General features: G+C 44.9%; 1 protein-coding gene across 1 annotated transcript in view; it reads left to right on the plus strand.

Moving 5' to 3' along the window:
• Nucleotides 1–21988, plus strand: part of LOC137874052 (copine-9-like) — a 237599-nt gene that overhangs the window by 115110 nt on the left and 100501 nt on the right. Inside the window, exons 7-10 of the mRNA XM_068712676.1 lie at nucleotides 563–626; nucleotides 3644–3747; nucleotides 4299–4403; nucleotides 14457–14498. Coding sequence (XP_068568777.1) covers nucleotides 563–626; nucleotides 3644–3747; nucleotides 4299–4403; nucleotides 14457–14498 — 315 coding nt within the window. The remainder of the gene's footprint in view (nucleotides 1–562; nucleotides 627–3643; nucleotides 3748–4298; nucleotides 4404–14456; nucleotides 14499–21988) is intronic.

Below are 21988 nucleotides of genomic sequence, written 5' to 3' on the forward strand. Positions count from 1 at the left end.
TTTTTCTCTCTCTCTCTCTTTCTTTCTCTCTCTTTCTCAATTACATTTTGCTTCATTGGCATGAAAGTTTAGAAACAGTATTGCCAAAAATTAAACATACAATAATATTAATACACAATAACATTAATATAACGTCCAGATTGATTATTAATTATATATATATATATATATATATATATATACGTATATATATATGTATATATATATACGTATATATATATATATATACACACACATATATATGTATATATATATATATATATACATATATATGTATATATATATATATATATGTATATATATATATATAAATACATATATATGTATATATATATATATATATACACACATATATATATATATATATATATACATATATATATATATGTATATATATATACATATACATATATATATATATATATATATATATATATATATATATTCATTTTATTGAATGTTTTGCATTTTAGGAGGAACTCCATCTCTGTCTCAGCCTCACCTGTCCCACAGTGACCACATATTCATTCTCTCTCTCTCTCTCTCTCTCTCTCTCTCTCAGTGGGATTCCAGGGAAGAAGTGTGGAACCATCATCTTCTCCGCAGAGGAGCTCAGTAACTGCCGGGTTCGTACCAGATCAAACTCGGGACACTGTGTTTCATGAGGCGCATTCATTTTTGTCATTGGCATCAAGTGGAGGGAAAGTGAATTTGTACTTTTCCTTCAAAGCGATGATGGGAGGCGCTCATGAATTATTTATCCAAGTCTATAGTTCACTCTTCTTGCCACGGTGGGTAAATAATAAGACACTCCAATCAAAGAGAGAAACACACACACACACACACACACACACACACACGACACATGCTCCCATGGTATTACAGTCTTCACTTCTATATGCAAACACATGCAATTACATGCATGCTGCTAATGATTTGAATACTGAGGAAGCAGTTTGCTGTAATGTTTACACAGAATTAAGTTTAACTTTCCTGATGCTCTATCATGCATTTGAATGTGAGGAAGGTGAAACTCACACCGTAGCGATGGTGATATACTGCAGAGTCCTTGAAGGCTTCAGAATACAAAGTTTACGTTTACATGTATTAGTTATGATTCATGAGGCCCGTTGAATGCCTGTGTCTGTCCCTGGTTCAGTTCTGTCTATCCAAGGTTTTAAGTTTAATAACAACCCAGCTGTCAGACATTAGATATTAGATTAATGCAAAAACTGCCTGCAGTGTATTCGGGCAAAACTTCAATTATAAGGAAAAAAAAGAAAGACCTGTACACCTATGTTTGTTTCAGCTGTCACCAGGAGACTTTAAACCCATTTCAGACTGAAAAATGAGAGCCTGATAAACTTCAGCAGTGTTTTAAAACAGGGCTGCTAACTTTAAAAACTCATTAAATTAAAATTACTTCAGATTTAAGTTAAGTTAAAAGTTCCCTCTATGAGATTCAGAGCATGTCTTTTGTCTCCCCACGTTTCTCGTTAACAGTGCTAAAAGCGCTAACAGTGCAAACGACGGCAGCCGCGATGAGAGAGCTAACAGTGTTTACCTTCGGAGGAACCATAGACTGTATATAGAAATTGGAAGTAGTCACCGTGACCCATTGGTTTGTTGACTACGGTTTCAAAGCCTCAAGTTCTGCATTTTGTTTATGACCGTTGTGTAACATGAGAGGATGGAGCTAAGTACAACTGAACGCTTAACAAGACATTTTTAGGAGACCAAAATGTTACAGTTAACGTTCATGAAGGTTAAGCCCGACGGACCCAAATTCGGGTCCGCTGTAGCATTTACCGTCGAAAAAAGTCCATTTATGCATGTACAATTTATGAATATGTTATATACCAAAAAAAAAATTAAAAATCTGAGTAAAATAAACAATCTAAGACATTTTTACAAACTCCAAACACCATTCTACACAACTATTGTACGCAAATAAAAGATTTATCACAATATCACGTCTTTCTAGCCATAACTCGCCCTTCTCCGAGTTAGCATAACAAAGCTAACGGTTAGCATAGACAACCGAGATAGCAAAAAGCAAGAGCATTCGACACAGATTCCAGGACTACCATCAGAACGTCTCTCCGGTAAACCCTCACAAGGCTGTGAGCAAACAAACACCAGAAGCACATTGCGCAATATCCTTCAAAATCATCCAAAGCTCCTTACCTTTTCGTTGTTCTGCTGTAAATCTCTGCTTAATTCCATCAACATTATTTCTACGTATTTCCGGTGCGTCTCTGAAATGTCCCCGTGTAGAAACAAGGGTCTGTCTAACTAGGCGCCGTGGGGGAAGGGATTTTATTTTCAGCAATCTTTACACACGTTTCAGGCGACGCGCCACGGTTTTAATCCTTACTGGCTAACGCTTTTGTCAATCAAAATCGATGCGTCTTTTGAATTCTGTGGACTCAGACGCTTCTAAGGAGGGTCCATTGACTGAAATCGACCAACCATAGGCTGAGCTAGGAGACAGATGAGAAAATCCCATGGATGACAGACATAAACAGGCTCAGAGAGGATCCAGGCTCTCTAAATGATGCCAAACTGCTGCATATGGATAGATTGAACACTATTAGTCATAAAAGAAATGAAATATATAATTGTATACTATATAAAATTACAATGGAACAGCTGGAACAAAATGACATTTTGGTTGACCTCGGCTGAAATCTCTGTACTTTAACCTCTCTAGCTCTTGAATGCTTCACTTTATCAAAGAAAAAATTGAGCAGAGAGACTCTAAACCTATTGGGCTATGATCTGGGAGAGGTTTGAGCTTACAACTACAACATTAAAAAAAAAATCTTATCAAAATTGGATTATTTGATAGGCGGAGATAAAAGATTTAAATTTGTGCTGTGTTCCATCTTAATGTACTCTTAACCAGTAACATATATACTGATATTTACAAATCTGAACAAATCTCACAAGTATTAGCTTTCTAAAATACCAAAACTATTAAAATACACCTACAAATAGGCTTAGGGCTTAATTTAAAACACACTGAAAGGGTTCAAGTTCGAAGACGGAAACACAGACAACTACCAGACTGGACAACGCCATAGAGACCTGTCAATCACAAGGTAGAAATAATACAAATTTCCGCATTGGCTTTAATGGCATTTTGGTGTTGAAAAAAGCTAATAAATTGCAGTACTTACCATATCGCAAAATGTTAAGAATCGCAATGAGCTCGTAATGTGACTTAAGTATTGTGATAACGTATTGTGATAACGTATCGTGATAACGCATCGTGACAACGTATCGTGATAATGTATCGTGGGGCCTCCCTTATGAATGACATTCACTACAAGCATGCGCCCCAGGCCCGGCTATGTAAACAAAGCACAGAGAAACTCTGATTACAACACACACAGAGGGAGAATCACTTCATCCTCTGCTCAGGTAGACATTACTCTATTATATCTTTATATACACAATAGTTTTTTGCTGCTATATTAATGCTCTGAATATTGCACTTTTTTTTTTACCTCATTAAGTTAATTAAGTTAAGTCCACCGTAAACTAATACAATCTGGTTTTGGCCATAGTAGCTATACCTACTGTGTGCAGTGACCTAATGAGTAAACGGTGTAAATGATAAACTGTTGTTGTCCTCCAGGACATAGCCACCATGCAGCTCTGTGCCAACAAGCTGGACAAAAAGGATTTCTTCGGCAAGTCCGACCCTTTCCTCGTCTTCTACCGGAGCAATGAGGATGGGACGTAAGTGTATGTTTCCGGAAGGTGCTTGTGGTGTACAGTCAATCTGTTTGTCTTTTGGTGGAGGCGAGTGTCCCGCTCATCTGTCGCCAAACTTCCCTTGTTAGTGACAGGGACTGAAAACCTGCCAGCAGATTTCTCTGTTGGATCCAGTCCCATGAGGAGTTTGAAGGCTTCTTATCCATCGGATAAGAAGGGTTAATAGATTTTCTTGACACCGAGACAGAAAGTTGTAATCTGTACTTACTGTATCCTTCAATATTTCAAACATGCAGCTCAGAATCCAAACCGTCTGTGAGACTGTTCTGTCTCATGCTGTAATGCATTTCAAGAGGCTGTGTGTGTCAGAGTGAGCTAGCTCCAGGGAGCAAAAAGTATTATACATATACATGCATCCTTGTCAAACATATTTACTTAATACATACTACAGGAGATGGAGATGAAACTGCTGTAACAAAACCTTTTTGACAGACTTCCTGTCAATCCTAGCTCCCACCAACATGTATTTTTTCAACAAAAAGTTCAAATGTTGAGCCGTCTCTTTGTGTTTCCAGGTTCACCATCTGCCACAAGACTGATGTGATCAAGAACAATCTGAACCCTGTTTGGCAGCCGTTCACCATTCCTGTTCGGGCACTCTGTAATGGAGACTATGACAGGTGAGGCGACAGCACGGGGGTCAGAGGTTAATGTTATTGTGATCCACTTCACCTCTATGGAGATTTTTGTTTTATCTGCTGGCAGGTGATAAATGAGCAGTTTAAATTCATCCTGAATGCACTATAAATCTAATGACCTTATATCAGTAAATGTGACCTGGAGAAGCTACACTGGATACACATGACGTCCAAAAAAGGAGGAACTAAAATATACAGTATGAAAAATGTAGATTTACATCAGACATTTGCATAGATGCTTATGGTTGAGAGCCATTCTAAAAACGTAAACCTCTGATCCTGGACAACATTACTGTTTTTTAGAGGCTGTAGCAGACTCAGGGAAGATATGAGTTTCATATGGAACTAGCAGACCTGATGAATCCACTGCTACCAACCATGTCACGTCAGTCTGTCAGGAAGGAGGGTAAATAATGCTACGAAGTCAGGCTAAATTTTGTTGAGGGACAACTGGCGTGGCAACTTTTGATGGGGTCCCATGATGTCTCACTTCAACATATATGAATGAAAATGGGTTCTTAAGCACACACTAGTCTCCCCCCTTACAGACACGCCCACTTTATGATAATCACAAGCAGTTTGGGGCAAAAGCCTTGCAGTTTTTTGTGTGCAATATAAATATGTTATTTTAGCCTTTTCTAAAATGGTATATTTTAACATTTCTGCATATTGGGGTCCCTAAACAGTCTTGGAATTGCATGAAGTGGGTTTGCTTGGAAAGCTGAGACCCTTCAATGAGCCCAGTTGTATTCATATGTGATGATTCTTGTCCACATAGCCATTTCACGTAGTGAGACCATTTTGTGAAACTTTTTTTTGTATATTTTTTATAAATTATTTGTTTGTAGTGACCACGCCCCCGGCCTTTTTTTGAGACTCTTCTTTTTTTACTTTGATCCTACTTGGATCATCGTCAGGTCAGAATGAACAGAGATCAACATGAACATGGAAGATCATGTGGCAATTAGTAAGTGTGCAGGCGATACCTTCTTCCTTATTGATAAGATAACAGACTTTTGTGGGGTTTGAGGCAGTGATGGCCTTTCAATTTCATTTATAAATGCATTGTAAGGCATAGATAGTCCACACTTTAGATGAGGTCACATAAAATACTTAATAAATGACAAGTAACTACCTGAATTAATCATGAATTACACTATTAATACGCATTTATAAAGCATATATTAACATAGTCCCTAACCATTAGTGCATATCTAAATCATTATATATATAAATGCATGAATAATGTACATCTAAGTAAGTTATGAATCATCCACAACTCTTTAATTGGTTTGTAATATATGTTATACTTCATTTACAAATGGGGAATCCATCATTTATAAAGTATGAAAACATAATCACCAAACACAAAATAGACAAGCTTATTAATCAAGAATGAAAAATATATAACTGTTGTTATGAATTGCATACTAATGAGTGTTAATGTAGGAACAAAGCTTTATAAATGATGAATTAAGTGTTTACTCATACCTAACTAATGCTTCATAGTGTGTAGTTATTATAAAGTGTTACCGAGCTCATTAGCTAGGCGACTGTGAATTTCCCTTTATTTAAACTGCGACTGGAAATACTGACTTCTTTAGATGTTGTTTTTCTTTTGACAAAAGTAAAGCCAAATTAAACGATGTGAAGATGAGGTTGGACCCTGTGCTGGTCAGAATAATGCCAGCAGTCGGCCATGCTCTCAGTCTCAGGCCAGTGCTGGTGTTATTGAGACCAACATGGAGGCAATGCAGCGGCAATCTCACAAGTTATTTATTTACACAACAGACTATGTTAGAAGTTGATGTAGTCGTCGTGACGTCACCCATTGGTTTGTGGATAGCCGTTTTGAAGCCTTGAGTTTGGCATTTTGGCCGTCGCCATCTTGACTTTTTGCAACCAGTGATTTGAAGTGACCATATTTAAACTGTGGAGGAGTGATGTAAAAACACTCTATGTAGCTCTGGTAGTGGTAGCGACCAGTCAATCACAGTAAGCCCGCCCAAAACCATAACCTACTTTATGGTCTGTTTGACTCTAAATGGACCATAATTTATTAAATGAACATCATGCTGTATTGAAGAAGACTTGAAACTAGAGATTGAGACCATAAACTCATGTTTACAATGTTTACTGAGGTAATAAATCAAGAGAGAAGTAGAGTCATTTTCTCATAGACTTCTATACAATCAGAGGAGTCGCCCCCTGATGGACATTAGAGAGAATGCAAGTTTAAGACACTTCCTTGGCTTCACTTTTCAGAACCAGAGGTTGCCGCTTGTTTTACGCTGGCCGTAAACCATTACATACAATCAAACACACACACACACACACACACACACACACACACACACACACACACGCATCTTTTTTTTTCTTCTTCTTCAAAACTGGCCTATTATCTTCATTTCATTGATTGGATTTATTGTAATTAAATCGGACATTGTAGGGCAATAGCAAATTTTAAACAACAGACACTACAAGAGTAATGTGAAAATAGGGGCTCGTCAAACATTATCCTTTCCAACCTCAATGACCATCACACTGCCTGGGCCTGGCGATAGTCATAGCTATTTTTTTACTCGTGGTAGAAATACCATGGAAAAACAGCTATGAATGTATCCACTACCAAGTATTGTGTGTGTATCAAGACTTCCTCTGTGCCATAGAGCTCCATTAAAACACATCAATGAGTGCCAAACTGTTGCACTGGGTGACATGTTCCTTCATCACCATGAACACACACACTGTAGTTTATTTTGACTCAATCCCACACACACCGTCCTGCTGCCCCAAATACTCACTACAGCACCAAATGTTGATTAACCCACCCCTGAAAATAGTCCCCACTAAATGTACAATTTCCTCATGTTATCAACATTTGCTAAATACTACAGTGACCATCTCTTTTAGGAAATTCTTCTTTTCCTTTAAAATGATACTATATTTGTGAGCCGTCTTTAAAGATTTACATGTTCAGTAGGAACACATGCACTAGAGGCTAAGTGCCAAAGACAGAGTAGGTGAAGTCAGAGCGTATTGGGATATGGGCTCACACATTGTTGATTTTTTCATAGAATTTGTTGACAATAATAAAAATGTCAATGCCAAAATTCTTAAAACTGTGCTCATTTTTCTACAGTAATGTGGGTTTTGGGGGTTCAGGGCATCGAGACCAACAGCGATCCGTCGTCCCGGGGACAATAGAAAATGCCATAGTTTGAACAACAAATCTGTGTTGAAATCAGCTTTTGCTGTTAGCAGTCGGTAGGCAGCAAACGGAAAGTCCCAAAGGAGCTAACACCTAATGCTAACGAAGGTTTCATTTAATTACATTACGTTCAAGCTATATTCAGTAAAAGTGACTTAATTATAATGTTAGCATGATGTGGTCAAATGTAATCTTGTAAAATGTAGTGGTAACACTTTATAATAACTACACGCTATGAAGCATTAGTATGAGTAAACACGTACTTAATTCATCATTTATAAAACATTGTTCCTACATTAACACTCATTAGTATACAATTCATAACAACAGTTAGAAATGTTTTATTCTTAATTAATAAGCTCGTCTACTATGTGTTTCATAATCATGTTTTCATACTTTATAAATGATGGATTCCCCATTTGTAAATGAAATATTACATATATTACAAACCAATTATTAAGGAGTTGTAGATGATTAATAACATCCTGTATTAAGTGTTAGTAAATGATTAAGAACTTATTTAGATGTACATTATTCATGCATTTTTATATATATATAATGATTTAGATATGCACTAATGGTTAGGGACTATGTTAATATATGCTTTATAAATGCGTATTAATAGTGCAATTCATGATTAATTCAGGTAGTTACTAGTCATTTATTAAGTATTTTGTGTGACCTCATCTAAAGTGAGAGGACTATCTATGCCTTACAAAACATTTACAGTTGTGGTCAAAAGTTTACATACACTTGTAAAGAACATAATGTCATGGCTCTCTTGAGTTTCCCCGTTATTTCTACAACTCTGATTTTTCTCTGATAGAGTGATTGGAACAGATACTTCTTTGTCACAAAAAACATTCATGAAGTTTGGTTCTTTCATGACTTTATTATGGGTTAACAGAAAAAGTGATCAAATCTGCTGGGTCAAAAATATACATACAGCAGTGCTAATATTTGGTTACATGTCCCTTGGCCATTTTCACTTCAATTAGGCGCTTTTGGTAGCCATCCACAAGCTTCTGGCAAGCTTCTCGTTGAATCTTTGACCACTCCTCTTGACAGAATTGGTGCAGTTCAGTTAAATTTGATGGCTTTCTGACATGGACTTGTTTCTTCAGCATTGTCCACATGTTCTCAATGGGATTTAAGTCAGGACTTTGGGAAGGCCATTCTAAAACCCTAATTCTAGCCTGATTTAGCCATTCCATTACCACTTTTGATGTGTGTTTGGGGTCATTGTCCTGTTGGAACACCCAACTGCGCCCAAGACCCAACCTTTGGGCTGATGATTTTAGGTTATCTTGAAGAATTTTAAGGTAATCCTCCTTCTTCATTATCCCATTTACTCTCTGTAAAGCACCAGTTCCATTGGCAGCAAAACAGCCCCACAGCATAATACTACCACCACCGTGCTTGACGGTAGGCATGGTGTTCTTGGGGTTAAAGGCCTCACCTTTTCTCCTCCAAACATATTGCTGGGCATTGTGGCCAAACAGCTCGATTTTTGTTTCGTCTGACCACAGAACTTTCCTCCAGAAGGTCTTATCTTTGTCCACGTGATCAGCAGCAAACTTCAGTCGAGCCTTAAGGTGCCACTTTTGGAGCAAGGGCTTCCTTCTTGCATGGCAGCCTCTCAGTCCATGGAGATGCAAAACACGCTTGACTGTGGACACTGACACCTGTGTTCCAGCAGCTTCTAATTCTTGGCAGATCTGCTTTTTGGTGGTTCTCGGTTGACTCTTCACCCTCCTGACCAATTTTCTCTCAGCAGCAGGTGATAGCTTGCGTTTTCTTCCTGATCGTGGCAGTGACAAAACAGTGCCATGCACTTTATACTTGCAAACAATTGTTTGCACTGTTGCTCTTGGGACCTGTAGCTGCTTTGAAATGGCTCCAAGTGACTTTCCTGACTTGTTCAAGTCAATGATTCGCTTTTTCAGATCCATGCTGAGCTCCTTTGACTTTCCCATTGTAGCGTTTGTGGGCGTTTGTATCCAATGAGCCCTATTTAAATGGCCTCAGAGAAGTCACCAGCTGTAGTCACTCATAATCACTCACAAGAAGTTAAGAGGCCATGCTATGAAGCTCATTTCATTGACACAACTTTCTAAGTCACCAAAATTGCTAATTCATGTTGCTGTATGTATATTTTTGACCCAGCAGATTTTGTCACTTTTTCTGTTAACCCATAATAAAGTCATGAAAGAACCAAACTTCATGAATGTTTTTTGTGACAAAGAAGTATCTGTTCCAATCACTCTATCAGAGAAAAATCAGAGTTGTAGAAATAACTGGAAACTCAAGAGAGCCATGACATTATGTTCTTTACAAGTGTATGTAAACTTTTGACCTCAACTGTATAAATGACATTGAAAGGCCATCAGTGCCTCAAAACCCACAAAAATCTCAGTTATCTTCTCAACAGAAAAGGCAAATAGACAAAACACAAAGTGATAAAGAAGATGTCAATATTTATTACAAGATGCAAACAATATACTTGTAAATACAAACCTCTCAGCCATTCATGAATGTAAACAAACAAACAAACATATTCTCCTTCAGGAGAACATGGCTGGATATAAGCTAGCCAGGAGCTTTGCATATAGTTTACATTTACATTGTTAATTATTCATTTAAACCAAGCATATCGATCTTCACTGTTCGCACTTCTCTTCAGTTAGGTGGTATCGAATTTGATATCCAGAATCGTGGAATTTCAGAGGTATTGTTATCAACTACTAAATGTGTGGTATTGTGACATCTGTCCTGGTGGACCAGCTGAACTTCTAAACTCACCTGCATTTGATAAGTATCTTGTTCTTGCTTTAAACTAAAATGTCTTGATAGCTGTACTTAGGCCTGCTTTAAACTAACTTGCTTTAAACTGTCTCGATAGCTGTACTTAGGCCTGTCTCAGTGGCGTCAGTTGTGAAGTGCTCTCTGAGTTTCTGCTTGTTTGAAACTGCTTGTTTAATCAAGCCTTGTTTACTGATTGCAAAGGCGGAGCTTCCATTCCTGGCAGACAATGAGCAATCAGTAGATAGCTGTACTTAACCACTGCTGGAAGCGTCAGCTTTCAAGCGTCTGGCAGACGAAGGCTAGGGCAAACAAAGGCAACAGGCCGACTTCGTCAAGCTAAGACTTCTCGAGCGTGTACTACCATGTGTTTGCATCCTATTTCTGTCCATTCCTCTGCCCGGCGGTCACGTAGACATTGGGCAGCTTTCAGGAGCCGTGACCCCACTAACCTCATCTATCCTACTCTCTCAGCTCGTGGCGAGCAAGTGGTGGCGGGGGGGCTCTGGAACTGCCAGTCGGCAGTGCCGAAAGCTGAGTTCATCTCACCCTGCTCTAACTGAGACCTGGATCACACCAGAAAACACCACCACACCCGCAGCTCTGTCAGATGTGTACTCTTTCTATCACACTCCCAGAGCTGCGAGGCGGGGTGGTGGTACTGGCCTGCTAATTTCCCCAAAATGGAAATACTCTCTTGTCTCTGTTCCTCAGTTCTCCCTGTCCTCTTTCGAATTTCATGCTGTTACTGTCACTTATCCAGTCAAGCTCACCATTGCTGTTGTGTATCGCCCACCAGGGCCTCTTGGTGAGTTCCTGGAGGAGCTCGACACATTAGTCTCGCACTTCCATGATGATGGCTCGGCGCTCATCCTGCTCGGTGACTTCAACATCCAGACCAATAAGCTTGAACCTCTTCTTTCCTTCCTCTCCTCCTTTGACCTTTACCACTCTTCTTCTCCTCCTACCCACAAGACCGGCAACCAGCTGGATCTTATCTTCACAAGGCACTGTTCTACTGCTAACCTCTCTGTCACTCCCCTCCAGCTCTCTGACCACTATTTCATGTCCTACTCCCTCTCCCTATCCTCTGCCCCATCACTTCATCCACCTACCCACATGGTTTCTACCCGGAGTCATCTCCGCTCCCTCTCCCCTGCTGATCTTTCCTCTTCTTTTACCTCTGCTCTCCCTGACCCTGAATCCTTCTCTCTCCTATCCCCTGACACTGCTACTGATCTTCTCCTCTCCACCCTTACTTCTTCTTTGGACAAACTCTGTCCCTTCACCTCCAGGCCTGCACGCCCAACTCCACCTGCCCCGTGGCTGTCGGACTCAGTGCGTACTGATAGACGGAGCCTAAGAGAGGCTGAGCGTAAATGGAGAAAATGCAAACTCCTGGAGGACCTTCTTAACTTCCAAGCTCTTCTTTCCACTTTTTCCTCCTCTCTATCTACTGCTAAAGCTGCGTTCTTCCGCTCTAAAATCCTAACCTCTGCTTCCAATCCTAAAAAACTCTTTGAAACTTTCACTTCACTTCTCCAACCCCCACCCCCTCCTCCTACTTCCTCCCTTCTCCCTGATGATTTCGCCAACTTCTTTGACAAGAAGGTCAACGATATCAGATCCTCCTTCTCTCAGCCCCTCTCTCCCTGTCCAATCCTGCCCCCACAGCTCTCCCTCCCATCTCCACGCCCCATCTTACCCTATCTGGCTCCTCTCTCTCCTAACGAGGTCCTCAACCTTGTTACGTCTAACCGCCCCACCACGTGCTCTCTTGACCCGATCTCTTCCCCTCTTCTTCAGTCTATTGCGACTGAACTCCTTCCTTTCCTCACCCACCTCATCAACACGTCTCTTGTTTCAGGATGCTTTCCCACGGCCTTCAAGACTGCCAGAGTCACCCCCCTTCTGAAGAAACCATCACTTGACCCCTCTAATGTCAAGAACTTCAGACCGGTTTCTCTTCTACCCTTTCTATCCAAAACACTTGAACGTACTGTCTTTAACCAACTGTCTTTCTATCTCCACCAAAACAGCCTTTTGGACCCCCACCAGTCCGGGTTCAAAGTGGGTCACTCGACAGAGACAGCCCTCCTTGCGGTGACAGAGTCACTTCACGCTGCAAGAGCTAACTCTCTCTCCTCTGTCTTGATTCTCCTGGACTTGTCTGCGGCGTTTGACACTGTGAACCATCAAATCCTCCTCTCCACCCTCGAGGGGATGGGCGTCTCAGGCTCTGCACTCTCCCTGTTTGCATCCTACCTGACAAGGTCGATCCTACCAGGTGACCTGGAGGGGGGCCATGTCAGAACCACGCATGCTGACTACGGGGGTTCCGCAAGGTTCAGTCCTGGGCCCCCTTCTCTTCTCGCTCTACACAACATCTCTGGGTTCTGTTATTCGCTCGCATGACTTCTCCATCACCATTGATGATACCGTGGTGACGCCAACTCGGACTGCGAGGAACCTGGGTGTGACCCTGGATGACCAACTGTCATTGTCGGCAAACATTTCATCCGTTACACGCTCCTGCAGATTCCTGCTCTACAACATCAGGAGGATTCGTCCCTTCCTCACTGACGAGACGGCGCAGGTTCTCATCCAGGCTCTTGTCATCTCCCGCCTGGACTACTGCAACTCTCTACTCGCCGGAGCCCCGCCGTCGGCCATCAGACCTCTGGAGCTTGTCCAGAAAGCCGCAGCTCGCCTGGTGTTCAATCGCCCCAAGTTCTCCCATACAACTTCCTTTCTCCGTTCTCTACACTGGCTACCTGTAAGAGCTCGCATCCAGTTTAAGACTCTGGTGCTAGCCTACAGGGCAGTGAAAGGAACAGCTCCTTCGTATTTCCAGGCCATGGTCAAGCCTTACACCCCCGCCCGACCACTTCGCTCTGCTGCCTCGGGGCGATTGGTTGCCCTGTCGCTCAGAGGTCCTGGCGGCCGATCGACCCGGTCACGGCTGTTTTCTGTCCTGGCCCCACAGTGGTGGAATGAACTTCCCACTGACGTCAGGACAGCAGAGTCGCTGCCCATCTTTCGGCGCAGGCTGAAAACCCACCTCTTCAGGAAGTGCTACCCTGAGTCTTCCACTTAGCTCTTATTGTATTCATACTAGCTTGTTGCACTTATTGTATTCGTAATACTTATAGCACTAACTGTTTTTCTTGTTTCTGCACTGTACTTTGGCTTTGAGTTATGCTCTGCTTCATGCTCTTAGATGCTTGTTTGGAAAAGGAAATGTACTTATGACTTCTGGTGACTAGTAGTCCTTTTGATTACCAATGTTGAATGCACTTATTGTAAGTCGCTTTGGATAAAAGCGTCTGCTAAATGACTGTAATGTAATGTAATGTAAGTTTTAAGTGATGTAAGTGATATCAGGTTTCAAAGGGCTAATGATATGTTATTACTGAGGCTGGTTAGCCGAGGTTAACTGCCCAGGCTCATATGTGTCACATAATTAGTGATAATTTGAATTTGACAGTTTAAAATGTTGACATTATTACATAATTTAGCCCTGTGTTGTTAGGACCTTGTGTTGTTAGGACCTTGATTATTATACAGCAAACTGGTTGTACTGCTTGATCTCTGGACAAAATGGAATCAAGATGCAATGTGTATTCTTCTGTGTGGACCACTGTACTTTGAATATTCCGTTATGATATTGGCCCACAATGACAAAGAACATGTCCACTCAGGGTTATGGAAGTGTTGCATTTACGGAACAGTACCATAAGTATAGGTATATTCCTTTAAAAGCCTCCTTTATGACATCAGACATTGTTTATCTGTATCATATAATGTGAATCTCTTTTATTTTTACTAAGAGGTGAAACTTCCTTTGATATGAGAGCCAAAAAAAGATTTACTTCCTTCACTTTACATAAACTGTTGATCCCTCTCCTCTGTATCTCTGACGTTTCTCTTTCTCTTTCTCACCCTCACACTCTTCCTCCTCTCCGTGATTCTCACATCTGTCCATCTCACCTCCACTCCCTCATCTCACCTCCCTCCAGGACGGTCAAGGTGGACGTATACGACTGGGACAGAGACGGGAGGTGAGTTCTCACGCTCTTAATCCCCCCCCCTTTTTTTTTTTCCTTTATTCATTTTCAGCTCAAGATTGGATACCTCAAATGTCACACCTTGTTCTGTCGGACCCGAGCGTGCAGTTCTAGTCCGATTATTACGGACTAGAACTGAAGAAGGGCTCCACCCGCCTGGCACACGCTGAGTAATAAATCAAGAACAACCAGCAGGTGAAGTGGTCGTGGTTAATGAGCACTAACCGCAGCACTGACACAGCTTCTCTCTCTCACTGACTGTGTGTTACTGCAGGGGCTCACAGGAAACCTTGTGTGCTTTTTCAGGCTCTCTGGCCTTTTGTTGCTGCTCTCTAAAAACATTTATTATAAATCCCCAGTCCCAGATTTCCAAATCCCTAAGTGAAAGACATGAGGAAAGTAAAAGTAAATATTAGTCTCGCTTTGTTCCAGCAAAGTCTGACTCAGTCATCAGGCAGTAATTCAGTAACTCTGCTGCTGTTCTTGAGGATTTCATGGATAATTCTGTTTTGTCTGTCTTCCAGTGTCTCATAGCAAGGAACTTTTATATTGACGACAAGCCATTATCAGAGATTTCAGCCCCTAACTTTAAAATAGGGACATGATCGTGTCCCTCCTCCGTGAATCGCCACCTTAACCCTGTGGACTCACCACCCGCAGGGACAAGCATTGGGGTCGGGTGCAATGCAGACCAGGCGGCTGGCCAGGCTGGGGGTCTGGGTGAGCCGATCGCCGGCAGCATAGACTAGCTCTAGGGACGTCACCTCGCTCGCAGGGAAAGAGCTGGAGCTGGTGCAGGAGGTGGAGCGATACCAGCTAGATATAGTTGGACTCACCTCCACACACAGCACTGGCGCTGGAGCCAAGCTCCTGGAGAGGGGCTGGACTTTGTCCTTTTCTGGAGTTGCCCAGGGTGAGAGGCGCCGGGCGGGAGTGGGGATACTCACGAGTCCCCAGCTGAGTGCCCCGGAGAACGAGAGGGTTGCCTCCATGCGCCTACAGGTTGCGGGGAGCAAGGCTCTGACTGTCTAGATGATTTGGTGCATAAACACAGATCTACGTGTTTATGCACCAAGCAGCAGTTCGGAGTATCCGGCCTTCTTGGAGTCGGTGGTAGGGGTCGGTGGGAGGGATCCTGGAAAGGGCGCTGCCTGCCGACTCCATAGTTCTACTGGAGGACTTCAACGCTCACGTGGGCAATGACGAAGAAACCTGGCGGGGGGTGATTGGGAGGAACGGCTTGCCCGATCTGAACCCGAGTGGTGTCTCGTTATTGGACTTCTGTGCTAGCCACGGTTTGGCCATAACGAACACCATGTTCGAACGTAAGGTGGCTCATAAGTGTACCTGAACACCTTAGGCCGGAGATCTATGATCGATTTTGTAATTGTATCATCTGATCTGTGGCCGTATGTCTTGGACACTCGGGTGTAGAGAGGAGCAGAGCTGTCAACTGATCACCACCTAGTGGTGAGTTGGTTCAGATGGCGGGGGAACCGGCTGGAAAGACCTGGCAAGCCTGAACGTGTAGTGAAGGTGAACTGGGAATGTCTGGTGGAGGACCCTGTCTGGGAGGTCTTTAACTTCCACCTCCAGAAGAACTTCTCACACATCCCGAGGGAGGTTGGGGACATGGAATCTGAGTGGACCATGTTCAAAGCCTCTATTGTGGACGCGGCCGCTAGGAGTTGTAGTCGGAAGGTCATCGGTGCCTGTCATGGCGGCAACCCGAGAACCCATGTGGTGGACACCGGAGGTGAGGGAAGCCGTCAAGCTGAAGAAGGAGGCATTTCAAGCCTGGTTGGCTCTGGGGTCTCCTGAAGCAGCTGAGAGGTACTGGCAGGCCAGAAAAGCTGCAGCTGCAGTGGTCGCGGATGCTAAAACTCGGGCATGGGAGGAGTTTGGGGAGGCCAACCGAAGGACTTTCGGTTGGCCACAAGGAGGTTCTGGGAAACCATCCGACGGCTCAGGAAGGGAAAGCAGGGCCTACCCCAGGCTGTTCTCAGCAGAGGGGGGGGGTCAGGTTCAGGGGTCTCGGGATCGCCTCTCTGCTGTTTGCAGATGATGTGGTCCTGTTGGCCTCCTCGGATCGTGACCTCCAGCACTCACTGGGGCGATTTGCAGCCGAGTGTGAAGCGGCGGGGATTACAGTTAGCACCTCCAAATCTGAGGCCATGGCGCCTACCACAAGTGAAGGAGTTCAAGTATCTTGGGGTCTTGTTCACGAGTGAGGGTAAGATGGAGTGGGAGATTGACAGGCGGATCGGTGCGACTGCAGCAGTAAAGCAGGCGCTGCACCGGACCGTCTTGGTGAAGAGGGAGCTGAGCCGGAAGGTGAAGCTCTCAATTTACCGGTCGGTCTACGTATGCAGGGAGTTGATATTTGCCAGTCTGATGATGCTGGAGGGGATTTGTTTTCCTGTTCAGATGAAAAATCATGTGTTGAACCTTCTTTCTCCTAAGGATCCTCCCAAGAGGAGGAGATTTAAGGGCCGGGCTTTCCCTTCTGGCACAGATCAAGTGCAGTGGCCGTACACTATGGAAGTAGTGGAATTACATGCAAATTCAAATTCAGATTAATTATATATCTATATGTTGTTAGATTAATAGATAACCCTTGACATAGCAGTATAGCAGACATTTAGTTATCTATTTAAGTTTATATATATATATATATATACATATATATATATTATATATGTATATATATATATATTATATATGTATATATATATATATATATATATATATATATATAAACTTAAATAGATAACTAAATTGTGTTCACCTATCAAACTACTATTTTCAAATGATATCCGGTGATAGATACACCGGTTGTTGCGATCATTTTGGAAGCAGTCAGTCTGACTGCTGTAAACAGATAAGCCTAAATATTGTAGTGACGCTCATAATGCTGCGAGATGGATGCACTGGCACTGTTGGGTCTACGTGAATGGAAGAATTAGGAGGGAACGAGTGTTCAGGGATCACCTCGCACACAAGCACCTCCACTTCTGTGTCAGGAAAAAACTAATTGGTCCTTCTTTTGGGTATCACCATGATTTACCGGAGAAGAATCCTTGATCAGCAGGCTCTCAATGCATCATCATTTATGAGGTGCTCTGCATTGACAGTCTATTGTTGAATGTGGACGTCTAGAGGGCAGGAAATGAGGCTGATCTAAATTGAGCACTGCCAGACGTATGTAAAGTTGTATTAATCAAAATATGATTGACGAACAGACATTACCTCATCCCTACATACGCAAACATTAACTGTGGATCTTACTCACTGTTTTATAAATGACACCTTTGGAGAGGAGCCGGACCGACACCTAAGCAACTTGTCATAGCTCTGCCACTTCTCTCCTGCCACTCTTTCTCTCACTTACTCCTCATCAGCCCAATCACTCTCACCTGCTCTCTCTGCTGCACCTACTATTTAGACCCCAGTCTCACACACACTCACTGCCAGATCGTTCTCCGCTTTCATGCAAGACCTTCCAGCGTTTCCCTTTGGACTGATTTCCTGTTACCGACCCTGCCTGTCTTGGACTACCCCGCCTTGCCTCTGCCCCGGTAATTCACTCAGCCTTCTGTCCCCGACCCCGAGATACCGACCCTGCCTGTTTGTGACTACCCTGCCTTGTCTCTGCCCCGGTAATTCACTCAGCCTTCTGTCCCCGACCACGAGAGCCTGCCGCTGTATTCCTGTGAAGATTCAACCTGTTGCGTGTTCTGAAGAGAATAAAACTTTGATTCAAATCATCCCTGGTATTTGTCGTACTGCTCCTGGGTCCTTACTACACCCGTTACAGTACGATCTGGCCATAACATGGATCCAGCAGACGGCACCACAGCATCAGCCCGGCTCGAGGCGATGCAGCGAACCGAGACCATGGTGGTCACCAACACCGCCGGGGTTAGCCACAACCTGGCGAATCAGAACCAGATTCTCACCACTTTGATTGACCAGGTACGGCAACTCACGCAGCCACAGCTCAGACCAACGCGGCGGCGTCTCCGTCACCTGCTCCGGTCCTCTCGGAAATGTTTCCAGCTGTTTCTACAGCGGTCTCGGAGCCCCGAGTGGGGGAGCCCGAACCTTACGCTGGGGATCCTGAGGGTTGCAACGCATTCCTGACAAACTGTTCCATCCTGTTTGCATTGCAGCCCCGCACCTTCGTGTCTGAAGACGCCAGGGTGGCGTTTACTATCAACCACCTGACTGGGAGAGCTCGCCTGTGGGGAACGGCGGAATGGGATCGCCGTACTCCTGCCTGTGCTTCCTACCAGCAAGGTTTTCGGAGTGGTGTCCACGGGACCGGACGTCACCGGAGGGCTAATGAGGCTCCAGCAGGGCCACCGATCTGTCACAGACTATGCCATTGATTTCCGGACCCAGGCTTAAGTTCATGGAACATGGACGGCCATTGTGACGCATATCTGCTCGGTCTAGCGGATTACGTCAAGGATGAACTCATCGCGTTCGAGCTACCCACATCTCTGGACGGACTTATCGAGGCAACCTCCAGAGTGGATCGCCGCATCCAGGTCAGGCGGCTGGCAAAGCGCCGGGAACAGTCAAGTCAGGGGCAACTTCCTCGTGCCACAGCTCCGGAGTACACGCCGACGCCGCCGCTTCGTCAAGAGAGCGAACCCATGCAAGTGGGACGAACTGGACTATCTACAGAGGAACGTGAGCGGCGCCGACGGGGGATTCTCTGCATGTATGGTGGCCAGGCAGGTCATTTTGTTCACAAATTGCCCGTTAAAAGCCCGGGCTTGCCAGTAAGAAGGGAAGTACTGGTGAGCCGAGCAGTTTCCCGACCCTCCGCCTGTCAACGACCACTTTTCCATGCCCAGCTACTATTGACCGGGTCTTCCCATACGATTTCCACCTTCCTGGATGCTGGAGCAGACGCATACTCGTGACACAGTTGGGGATCGTCCAGATACCTCTTCCCCAGGCTGTTCCATCCAGCGCCCTGGACGGTCATATTCTGGGGACAGTGACGCACCAAACCGTTCCGGTCCACATGCTGCTGTCCGGCAACCACCACGAGACCATCAGCTTCCACATCCTGTAAACCCCTCACATTCCCCTCATTCTGGGATACCCCTGGCTGCGTCGACACAATCCTCACATCAACTGGACTACGGGGTTTTTTCAGGGTTGGAGCCTGTCCTGTCATCTAGTCTACCTGAAGCAAGCCGCTGTTCCACGAGGTCCCGCGCTCACCAATTCCACGCCTGAACTTACAGGGGTTCCCGCGGAATACTTGGACTTTAAGGAGGTTTTCAACAAGTCCAGGGCCATGTCTCTGCCTCCCCACCGTTCGTATGATTGTGCTATCGACCTCCATCCTGGTATGTTCCCACCTAAGGGACGCCTTTATTCCCTGTCGGCTCCTGAAAGAGAAGCAATGGACAATTATATTAATGATTCCCTGGTTTCCGGTCTCATATGCCCCTCGTCCTCTCCCGCAGGGGCTGGATTCTTCTTTGTGGAGAAGAAAGACAAGACTCTCAGACCCAGCATCGACTACCGGGGCTTAAATGAAATCACGATTAAGAGCCGGTACCCCTTGCCACTCATCGCGACAGCCTTCGAGCTACTTCAAGGAGCCACCATCTTCTCCAAGCTCGACCTCCGCAACGCCTATCACCTTGTCCGGATCAGAGAAGTGGATGAGTGGAAGACGGCATTCAATACACCTAAAGGACATTACGAATACCTTGTGATGCCCTTCGGCTTAACCAATGCCCCTGCCATCTTCCAGGCACTGGTTAATGACGTGCTCCAAGACATGTTGGACCAGCACGTATTCGTCTACCTCGACGACATCTTGATCTTCTCCAAGAACCAAGAGGAACATGTGCACCACGTCCAGTCTGTGCTTCAACACCTACTGGAGAACTCCCTGTTTGTGAAGGCGGAGAAGTGCGAGTTTCATGTTCCCACGGTTTCATTCCTGGGATATATCATTTCCCAGGGCAGCATCCAGATGGACCCAGCTAAGGTTGCTGCCTTCACTACCTGGCCTGTCCCTAACTCCCACAAGCAACTTCAATGTTTCCTGGGGTTCACCAATTTCTATCGGAGGTTCATCAGGAATTACAGCGCGGTCGCTTCCCCACTCACTGCCCTCACCTCCTCCAAGATCCCTTTCCTATGGACCTCTGCAGCCGAAGAGGCCTTCCAGAACCTGAAGTCCAGGTTCACCTCAGCACCCATCCTCCAAGTCCCGGATCCGGACAGACAATTTGTGGTGGAGGTGGATGCCTCCAACATAGGGGTTGGAGGTGTTCTGTCCCAGTGCTCAGCCACTGACCAAAAGCTCCATCCCTGCGCCTTTTTCTCGCGTCGGCTTTCCCCCGTCGAGAGAAACTATGACATTGGTAACCGTGAACTACTAGCAGTGAAGCTGGCCCTGGAAGAGTGGCGGCATTGGTTGGAGGGGACCAAGCTCCCATTTCTGGTTTGGACCGACCATAAGAACCTGGAGTACATCCGCACAGCCAAGAGACTCAATTCCCGACAGGCCCGGTGGTCGTTATTCTTCACACGGTTCCACTTCACGCTCTCCTATCGCCCCGGGTCCCGCAATGTCAAGCCTGATGCCCTTTCCCGTCAGTTCCAGGGGGAGGATGAACCTACCTCTGGCTCCTCGTCCATCTTTCCTGCCTCCTGCCAAGTAGCCGTCCTCACCTGGGACATTGAGGAGTCAGTGAGGGCCACGACTAAGGGTCAAGCCGGTCCCAGCGCATGCCCTCCTAAACGTCTGTTCGTCCCTCAGGGTCTTCGGTCCAACGTCCTCCAGTGGGCCCACTCCTCTAAACTCACCTGCCACCCGGGTATCCAAAGGACCCAGGACGCTCTTCGGCAGCGCTTCTGGTGGGTCTCGCTCAACGAGGACACCAAGGAATTCATCAACGCCTGCACAGTCTGCCATCAACACAAGCCTTCTCACCAGTCTCCGGCCGGCCTCCTGCAGCCTCTTCCAGTGCCTCATCGTCCGTGGTCCCACATCTCCCTGGACTTTGTCACTGGGCTACCACCATCTGAGGGCCACACTGCCATCCTGACTGCGGTCAACAGATTTAGCAAGATGGCCCATTTTATTTCTCTGCCCAAACTCCCATCTGCTAAAGAGACTGCAGAACTGATATCCCAGCACATCTTCTGCCTGCATGGTATTCCAGTCGACGTAGTCTCCGACCGAGGTCCTCAGTTCACCTCCATCTTCTGGAGGGAATTCTGCGCTCTGCTGGGGGCCACCGTCAGTCTGTCCTCTGGGTTTCACCCCCAATCCAACGGCCAGACGGAGAGGAAGAACCAGGAGATGGAAACAGCCCTCCGCTGCTTGGTCTCCCGGAATCCTGCCTCCTGGTCCCGCCAGCTGATGTTGGTAGAATATGCGCACAACTCCCTGACCAGCTCCGCCACAGGCTTGTCACCCTTCCAGTGCTCATATGGGTTCC

Source organism: Cebidichthys violaceus, unplaced genomic scaffold (genome assembly GCF_023349555.1).
Source record: "Cebidichthys violaceus isolate CVI_PGR_0920_01 unplaced genomic scaffold, fCebVio1.0.p SCAF_17, whole genome shotgun sequence".
Taxonomy (NCBI): Eukaryota; Metazoa; Chordata; class Actinopteri; order Perciformes; family Stichaeidae; genus Cebidichthys; species Cebidichthys violaceus.